The 9,502-nt window shown below is 52.8% G+C and overlaps 1 protein-coding gene across 2 annotated transcripts in view; it reads left to right on the forward strand.

Annotated features, from left to right (window-relative positions):
• The window catches only part of RAMP1 (receptor activity modifying protein 1), a 54,176-nt gene extending 45,527 nt beyond the window's left edge, over nt 1-8,649 (forward strand). Inside the window, exons 3-4 of one of the 2 annotated variants that reach the window (XM_017537803.2) lie at nt 7,343-7,613; nt 8,633-8,649. In XM_017537803.2, coding sequence (XP_017393292.1) covers nt 7,343-7,598 — 256 coding nt within the window. In that variant the 3' untranslated portion in view covers nt 7,599-7,613; nt 8,633-8,649. Of the gene's footprint in view, nt 1-7,342; nt 7,909-8,632 lie in introns of those variants that run through there. The other variant, XM_017537802.2, reaches the window with a different exon arrangement.
• The last annotated feature ends 853 nt before the right edge of the window (nt 8,650-9,502 follow it).

Raw genomic sequence — 9,502 nt, forward strand, 5'->3', positions numbered from 1 at the left:
GGGGTTTCACCATGTTGACCAGGATGGTCTCGATCTCTTGACCTCGTGATCCACCTGCCTTGGCCTCCCAAAGTGCTGGGATTACAGGCTTGAGCCACTGCGCCCGGCCCAAGAAATGTATACTTTATAAGTCACAGTCAAGTGAGCGCCTGTCGCTTCATTGTAATAGGAGACCAAGGCTTGAGCAAGCAAATGAGGTCTCCAGGACCACTCTGGGTAAGAGGTGGAGCTGGGGTTTGAACCCAGGTCTGTGGGTGCCAGGGCCCAGGCTCAGATATTTCATATTACGGCCAGCCAGGGGTAGCTGGGAACAACTGCAACCCCAGGGTGTCCCCAGCGTAGACAAGTCACCAGTCAGCATCAGTGATCACACTCTTACCAGCAAGTAAACAACTATGAACTGTGGTGCTGGGCTTTGACTTGGGACGCAGATACACTGGAAACTCCCACTGTAGGATTCACGAACATTCCAAGCAAAGTTTGCGTAGAGCCCCAGAATAGAAAGTCCTAGCCAAAAAAGGATAATTGCTCAGTGACATGAGAACTGAAATTTGAGAGAGTTAAAGCCAGAGTGTATTTTTCATGACGATTTCGGGTCCATCAGTCAGTTCTATGTTCTTTTGGGCAGAAGAATGTCCGTACTCCGAGGGCAATTCTTCTATCACATCCTCACTGGTGGAGCTCACAACATTTATTGAAAGTTTCAGCTGTCACTTCTGTATAAATAAACAGGATGAAGTGAGCAGCCAACTGCATATACAGCTATTTTTAGACATGGGTGGCTCTGCAGTCCAGAAGGCTAACATATCAAGGAGAGAGTTCCTGGTCCCAGAATAGCCCATCCACACTCGGCCTCATCTGCCTCCGCGTGGCCCTGGCGTGGGGTCTGTGGTGGTGTGGCTTCCTGCGTCCGCCCCTTCCTGCTCTGGCTGCCCAGTGCAGAGATGCCAGTAGTTCCTCCTTAAAACACCACAGTTCGTTCTTCAGAGGACAGGGACAGTGTTCAGGCTCATGTGTCACTGGATGTGCAGAACACCAAAAACTAAACTGCCTGCAGTTTTGGTGGGTCCGAGAGATGGGAGAGGATCATCATTCAAAGCAGTGTTCATTGGCCAGGTATGGTGGCTCACCCCTGTAATCCCAGCAGTTTGGGAGGCCAAGGCGGGTGGATCAGCTGAGGTCAGGAGTTCAAGATCAGCCTGGCCAACACGGTGAAACCCCATCTCTACTAAAAATACAAAAATTAGTCAGGTGTGGTGGACTGCGTCTGTAGTCCCAGCTACTTGGGAGGCTGAGGCAGGAGAATCGCTTGAAGCTGGGGGATAGAGGTTGCAGTGAGCCAAGACTGTGCCATTGCACTCCAGCCTGGGTGACAGAGCAAGACTCTGTCTCAGGGAAAAAAAAAAGCGTTCTCACTGTGAAGCCCTATAGTTGATCAACCAGCTGAGAAGGCTGGGCTTTGGTTTTCAGCACCAATAACACGTCTCACAGTTAGGGTGTGCCAGCCAATAACAGGTACTCATTCATTTTTTTCCCCACGATGAGACTCAGATGGTCATGACTTCTTATGGCTTTTTCCACTTCTGTTTTCTTCTTGAAACATGAGTCCTTGTTCACAGGGAGAGACCACACACCCAAAGGCCCGCAGGCAGGGCACGGTCCCGCATACCCTCTGCTGCCTCCGCCCACGCCCTCCCTCCTCGTGCCTCGTCTACTAGGCCACTTGCATGGGCTGAGGGAGGCCCTGTGCACTCAGGGCAGTGACCTAGAGTGCGGCCAGGGAGGAAAAACTGTCCGTATGATAAGGCTGGGGTGGAGGGGTGCTTACATGCTGGACAGGCCCCTACTTTTTCTGTATAGCCTCTTAAAGCCCCCAGCGGTCTCCTCACATTTCATTTATGGCCTCTGATTTATTTACTGACTTTCTAGATTAAAAATAAGGAAAAGTACCCTTCCATTATCTTGATTTTCACTGTTTTTGGAGCTCTTCATTTCTCTATGTGGATCTCAAATTCTTTCTTATGACTGAAGAACTTTCTTTGACATTACTTGTAGCACAGGTCTGCTGGCAATGAATTCTCTCAACTTTTTTCTCAAAAAGTTCTTATTTCAGCCTCTTTTGTTTTTTGTTTTCTTTTTGAGATAGAGTCTCGCTCTGTCCCCCAGGCTGGGGTGCAATGGTGCGATCTCGGCTCACTGCAACCTCTGCCTCCCAGGTTCAAGTAATTCTCCTGCCTCGGCTTCCCAAGTAGCTTGGATTACAGGTGTCTGCCACCACACACAGCTAATTTTTGTATTTTTGGTACAGACAGGGTTTCACCATGTTAGCCAGGCTGGTCTGAAACTCCTGACCTCAAGTGATCCACCTGCCTCAGCCTCCCAAAGTGCTAGGATTACAGGCATGAGCCAATATGCCTGGCCTCAACCTCATATTCGAAAGATATTTCTTTCTGGGTATAGAATTCCAGGCTGACGAGTGTGTTTCCCCTCCCCGCAGGCCCTAATACTTTAAAGAGGTTGCCCATTGTCCTCCCACATGCCAAGCCTCTGATAAGAAATTAAGAAGTCTGCTGTAACTCACTGTTCTTCTGTATGTCTTTTTCCCTCGACTTGAAATTTTTCCCGTTTTCTTTGGTGTTCAGCAGTTGGACTGTGATGTGTCTACATGGTGTTTGGTGGTGCAGCTGCTGTTTTTTGTCCTGTCTGAGGTTCTCTTGAGCTTCTTGGATCTGTGATCTTATGTCTTTTATTACTTTTTGAAAAGCCTCAACCATTATATCTTCAAGTATTTCTTCTGCTCCATTCATGCTCCCTCTTCTGGGACTCTCACATTATGAGTTAGAGTTGATCTCATTTACAGGATTGTCATGTTACACAGCTCTTGGATGCTCTAGTTTTTCCACACTTGTTTTTCTCTTTGTGTTTTAGCTTGGGTAATTTCTACTGATGTTATTGTCCATTTCTCTCTTTCCTCAGTTGTCACGTCTGCTGACGGGCCCACTGAAGGAATTCTCTCTGATGCCATGTCTCTGTATTTCTAGCAACTGCCTTTGACGTTGAGTTTCCACCTCTCTGCTGAGATTCTCTGTCTTTTCATGCTTATTGTCTGCATTTTCCAGTAGACCCCTTACCATACTAGCCATTCTAACGTACCTGTCTGATAGTTACAGCATCTAGGTCATCTCTGAGTCTAATTCCATTCATTATTTTGCCTCTTGACAATGGGTTGTTTTTTGTTGCTTCTGAACAACAACAACAAAAAAAAACAAAAACAAACGGTAATTTTTATTGAATACTAAACATTCATGTATAGAACAGAGGTAACTACGGTCAATAGTTTTTACATGTGGAAATGGGTAAGCCTCTTCTGTCAGGCTGTTAGTGTGAGATTTGAATGAATCTTGTCAGGAATTGAGCTGGGTTTGGGATTTGTCATTGCTAAGGTTATCTTCAGTGAACCAGAGGCCTCAGGTACCTCTAGCAATGGGCTGCCATTGCCTTGTGCCCATGGTTGGGACTAGGGCACTGGGGTAGTTTCCTCAGTGTGGTGCCCCACCCTCCGCTTTCAGCTCTCTTGCCTGCTGTGCCACAGCACAGATCTCGCCCAGTTTCTCCCAGCAGTAGCTGGCTGCTGCTTGTTATTCTACACCAGGGTTATGTTGTAGGCTTTGGGAGGTTCTCTGCGTCCTGGTCCAGGCTCAGTTTAGACATGCCCTGCCCTGTGCCCTTGACCCCAGCATTCCTACCCCTCCTCCCTGTGGCAGACAAACTCTGCCAGGGTCTTTTTTTTTTTTTTTTTTTTTAAGGCGGGGTTTCACCGTGTTGGTCAGGCTGGTCTTGAACTCCCGACCTTAGGTGATCTGCCCGCCTTGGCCTCCAAAGTGCTTGGATTACAGGTGTGAGCCACTACGCCTGGCCTACTGGGGTCTTGGGTGTGACTCTCCTGTCCCTTCCCAGTGAGAGGAGACCTCTGTTTTGTGTGGTGCAGAATCCTAGGCCACGATGGTTTCCTGGTGCCCTTCCAAGGAAGAAGAGTTCCTACCATTCCCCAGCCATGGTATGTCTTTGCCTGTGCCCTGGGGGTGATGGGCTGTGCTGTTCCTCCCTCAGCAGCCTAAGGCATCTGCTTCTCAGGATAGAAGAGTCTGGGATGGTGGAAAGGGCTTTGAGCCTGTACCTACCCTGGCTGCAGCCCTGGTGGCACAACTGCCATGGTAAGCCTGGCATCACACCTGGCATTGTGCTGGCATCGCAGATGCGGGGGTGAAGGGGACTTTGCACCTGCCCTAGAGGCACTCAGGCTCCCCGCATGGGGTCAGGGCTCATTCGGCTCACTGGATTACGGATGCCCACTGTGGCCTCAATCCCCAGCGAGTGCGACTTGGACCCAGACAAGGAAGTGTCCAAGCTGTGGCCAGACTTGGCCACCAAGGGCGAGGACAGTGGTGAGGTGTGAGGCCCGTGCAGTCGCACCCTGGCTCTCTCACCCAGCAGCCCTCCTCTCTTTCCAAACCTCCATTTCCCCGTCCATAAAACAATGGGTAGCAGCGGTCCCTGAGCGTGAGTGAGATCACGCACAGGCCCTACAGAGCCCGTGCCTGCCACATGGACCTTTGTGATAGCAGCAATTGTCATGGAGATGGTGACAATGATGAATGCCACTGAGACCCCCTGAGGCCATTGGTCCCTGAGAACAGGCTCTGAGCCCCATGCAGCACCAAAGGGGCTTTCTTCCTGAGTCTCGGCTGTTCTGTAAAGCTGGAGGTCACAGGGGGTGGGGGGAGTGCGGGGCTGGAGGTGGAAGGAGCCGGCGTGGTCTGGGCTCTACCCATGGCCAGTGCTGTCTCGAGCCTCAGTTTCCTCTGCTAGAAGAGGCACTCAACACCCACGTCCTGGGTTGGAAGATGACACGGAAAAGCACCAATGGCCTGGTCCACTTGGGAAGAGTTTTGTCCACTTCATTTCAAAGGGTATCCTGTGGCCTACAAACCCATGTCTATGGAAAAATTGTTCAGAAACAGATGGCATTTGCTCTCCCCTGAGAGCCCTGGGGAGCAGAGTCCTGACAGCACCTAAAGGGTGGGGTGGGAATGAGCTCAACTGCTGTGGCTTCGAGGGTTAGAATTCCTGGGGCAGAGGGGACTCTGTGACGGCTTCTCTCTAAGCCAAGCCCAAGGAACACCCCAATGGCACACCCTCTGCCTGTGCCCCCAGGGCCCCAGGCTCAGCACGGCCACCTCCACTCCCTTCCCTCTAGCCTAGTGGCAGCCATACCTGTGGGTAAAGCCACCTGCAGCCATGGCAGGATACAGTCAGAGGTCCTGTGGTGAAGTCCACGCAGGGTCACATGCATCTGGGTCACACACACAGAATAACACAGTCACACCCACACACAGGGACACACACAAAAAGAATAACAGTCATACCCACACACAGGGACACAGACGCAGAATAACACAGTCACACCTGTACACACAGTCACACCATTGAATAACAGTCACACCTGCACACACGGTCACACACACAGAGAATAACAGTTACACCCACACACAGGGACACACAGCGAATAACAGTTACACCCACATACAGGGACACAGAATAACACAATCACAACAGAGAATACACAATTACACTCACACAGAGGGATACACACACAGTGAATAACACAGTTACACCCACTTACAGGGACACATGCAGAATAACACAGTCATATACAGTCACACACACACAAAGAAGGTTACACAGGGATACACACAGAATAACACAGTTACACTCACACACAGAATAGCACAGTCACACATAATCACACACAGAAACAGTGACACACACAAAAACACGGTGTCACAGTCACAGAATGTCACAGTCACAGAATAACAGTTACAGAATTATAGTCACACAGAATAACACAGTCACACAGAGAGTAACAGTCACACAGAATAACAGTCACAGAATAATGCAGTTACACACAGTCACACACAGGGAACAACAGCAAGACACCATCACACAAAGAATAACAGTTATACACAGTCACAGAATAACACAGTCACAGAATAACACACAGTGACATACATCACACACACATGGTCACACAGTCACACAGAGAATAACAGTCACAAGTCACACAGAATAACAATCACACAGAATAACACAGTTACACACAGTCACACAGAATAACAGTCACACACAGAGAATAACAGTTATACAGCCGGGCACAGTGGTTCATGCCTATAATCCCAGCCCTTTGGGAGGCCGAGGTTGGCGTGTCACCTGAGGTCGGGTTCAGGACCATCCTGGCCAACATGGTGAAACCCCGTCACTACTAAAAAATACAAAAATTAGCTGGGCATGGTGGCACATGCCTGTAGTCCCAGCTATTCAGGAGGCTGAGGCAGGAGAATTGCTTGAACCCAGTAGGCAGAGGTTGTAGTGGGCCAAGATCATGCTACTGCACTCCAGCCTGGGCGATGGAGCAACAGAGTGAGACTCCATCTCAAAAAAAAAAAGTTACACTCACACGGTCATACACAGAGAACACAGTCACACACACAGAATAAAACACACCCACACATATAGTCACACATAGAATAAGTCACATACAGTCACATACAGGGAATAACAAGTCACACACAGAAAATGACAGTCACACAGTCACACACAGAGAATAACAGCCATTAACCTGGAAGCCACACACACAGTCACACACAGTCACAGAGAATAATAGTCATGCACAATCACACAGAATAACAGTCACACACACACAGTCACACACACAGAACACAGTTACACCCACCCAAGTCACACACAGAACAACATAGTCATACAGAGTAACAGTCACAGCTGCACACACAGTCACACACGGCAAATGACAGTCACACCTCACCCATGGTCATGCACGGAGCCCACCCTGGGTTTCCATCTTCACCCAGGGCAGCAAGGCAGCTGGCTTCTGCCCTCCCGCCGTCCCCAGGGTGTGACACCAGGCTGGGACCTCACCCCAGGTGGTGGAGGAGCTGGTGGCAGAGGAGCCGGTGGGGGAGGCGCGGGCCTCATCAGCCACCCAGCTGGGCTCATCCTCATTGTTCAGGCAGAGCTGTGAGAGGCCCCACAGCCGTGCCAGGGCTTCCTGTGGCACAGGGTGCCATGTGGGCTATCTGGGCATCCCCTTGGAGCCGTCGGGGTCCTGCCCTCCTGGATCCAGGGCCACTGCCTCGGTGCCGGGGCTTCGAGCTAAGCTTCAGGGCCTCGTGGCTGCATGAGGGGCCGCAGTGCAGGGCCCCAGCTGGAGTCCCACCTTGGTTCCCCCACTTGCCCAGCATCTCACCACCTCCTCTTCCACCCGCAGGAGCTACAGGGATCTGGCCGACTGCACCTGGCAGGTGACGGAGAAGCTGGGCTGCTTCTGGCCCAACGCAGAGGTGGACAGGTTCTTCCTGGCAGTGCATGGGCACTACTTCAGGAGCTGCCCCGTCTCAGGCAGGGCCGTGCGGGACCCGCCCAGCAGCATCCTCTACCCCTTCGTCGTGGTCCCCATCGTGGTGACCCTGCTGGTGACGGCGCTGGTGGTCTGGCAGAGCAAGCGCACAGAGGGCATCGTGTAGGCGGCACCCAGGCTGCAGGGTGAGGCCAGGCAGGCCTGGGTGGGGAAGCTTCTGGGGCCTTGGGACACAGCAGGCCTGCAATGCCCCCTCTTCCTCCAGCCGAGAAGAGCTCACAGGAGTCCAGAGTACTCGAGGCTCTGGCATTACCTTGGAAGTCCCCCTGGCTGGAGGCCACCGCCAGGGATCTCCAGGAAGGCGGCAGGGACATGACCCCGACTTACCTCTGGGAAGGTCCCAGCCCAGATTGCTTACCCCATAGCCGCGTTTGTGGATGAGTGGTGTGTGATTAAAAGGATATTCTTGAACCTGGGAAGTGTCATCACCTCCAGGAACCCGTCACTGGGAGAAGGGTGGAAAGCCAGGCCCTGCGGACTCTTTCCTCTGACAGGAGGCATCAGGGGCCTTTGCTCAGAGGTGACACTGGGGCCAGTGCTGAGTGTACGGAGGTGCTCCTGGGGATTCCAGGGTCCCTGCTGCCCTCTCCCCAGCCACATAGTCCAGACCAGGGGGGTGTGCACTGAGATCACAGACCAGGAAGGGCCGTCCTCCCCCCAACAGATGGCTGGGGCCTCGGGTGCAAGTTCCTCCTGTCTGTCCCCAAGGTGTCACCAGGTTGGACCCTCTGCCCCTCACCTCCCTGATCCCCATCCAAGCTTCTGCCCATGCCCACACCTGTAAGCTGGGCTTCCGGAATGCACTGGCTCCCCAAAGGATTCCCTCTACAGTCCCTCCTTGGTGTCCTCTGACTTCGGGCCCCTGCACCCCCCAGGACCTGTCCCTTCTCCAGTGACTGAGAGTGTCCACTCCCCCGTCACCTGCGACTTGGCCTCTCCCTCTGCCCCACATCGCAGCCCCATCCAAACATGGCAGCCAGTGCCATGGCCTTGTAGATTCAGCTTTAGCACGCCACAGCCACATGGGGCCACCCCCCACCCAGCCTTGGATGGGCCCCCCAGAACCCAGGCAGCCCATCACTGCAGCCTCCCCCAAGGGCCCCTGAGCCTCCTCCTGGGTGTTGCAGTCCCCACCCCACTCCCACAGGTGCACCCATCACGGGCAGCCCCCGCCTCCCTACCTGGCCAGTCCCAAGTGGATCCCCAGCCTGAGAGATCAGAAGGAGCCCTGAGTGGCTTCTCGGCTTCTCTGGAGGAGCCGTGGCTGTGGTGTGGGCTCATTTCCCCAGGAAGAGCAGGCGTGGCTGCGCCTTACCCTGGATCACGAGAGGAGCCAGGGTTTGCTGACAGCAGGGCGGTGGCCTCAGGAACTAATCCTGGTATCTGTCTTGGTGGGAACCGTGGGACTCCACTGTCCGTGACCCAAGCTCAGCCTTGGGCCCTCAGTGAGGGTCTGGTCAGTCGGCTACACCAGGCCCCAGTGTCCTCCGCTTTTAGGATGTGACCACCTGTGAGTGGAGAAGCCGGGGGTACCCTGGTGCAGTGGCTTTGGGCCACAAAGAAATAATAAGTATGACAGGAACAGCAGCAGCGTTTTCGTGAGCCGGGCACTGCACTGTGAACTTGTGTTCATAAAACTCTCAGAGCAGCCCCCTGGGGGAGGGTCCGTCATTGTCCCCATTTCACAGCAGCAGAAAAGAGAGTTCAAATCACTTGCCTGAGTTACCTCAGGAATCTGTCCAGTACACAGGACAGATGAAGGCCAAGAGGGTGCCCGGGACACTGCCTCCCCTTCTCTCCTCTGTTCCCCCCTCAGCTGCTCTCCCACCTCCCCCCAGGCCACACTAGGGGCCAAGCCTTGCCCCTATGTTCACAAGTCTGTGTGTGTGTGTCTGTGTGTATGTGTGTGTGTGTGTGTGTCTCTGTGTGTGTCTGTGTGTGTGTGTCTCTGTGTGTGTCTGTGTGTGTGTCTCTGTGTGTATCTGTGTTTGTGTGTGTCTCTGTGTGTGT

Source organism: Cebus imitator, unplaced genomic scaffold, assembly GCF_001604975.1.
Source record: "Cebus imitator isolate Cc_AM_T3 unplaced genomic scaffold, Cebus_imitator-1.0 Scaffold106, whole genome shotgun sequence".
NCBI classification, from domain to species: Eukaryota; Metazoa; Chordata; class Mammalia; order Primates; family Cebidae; genus Cebus; species Cebus imitator.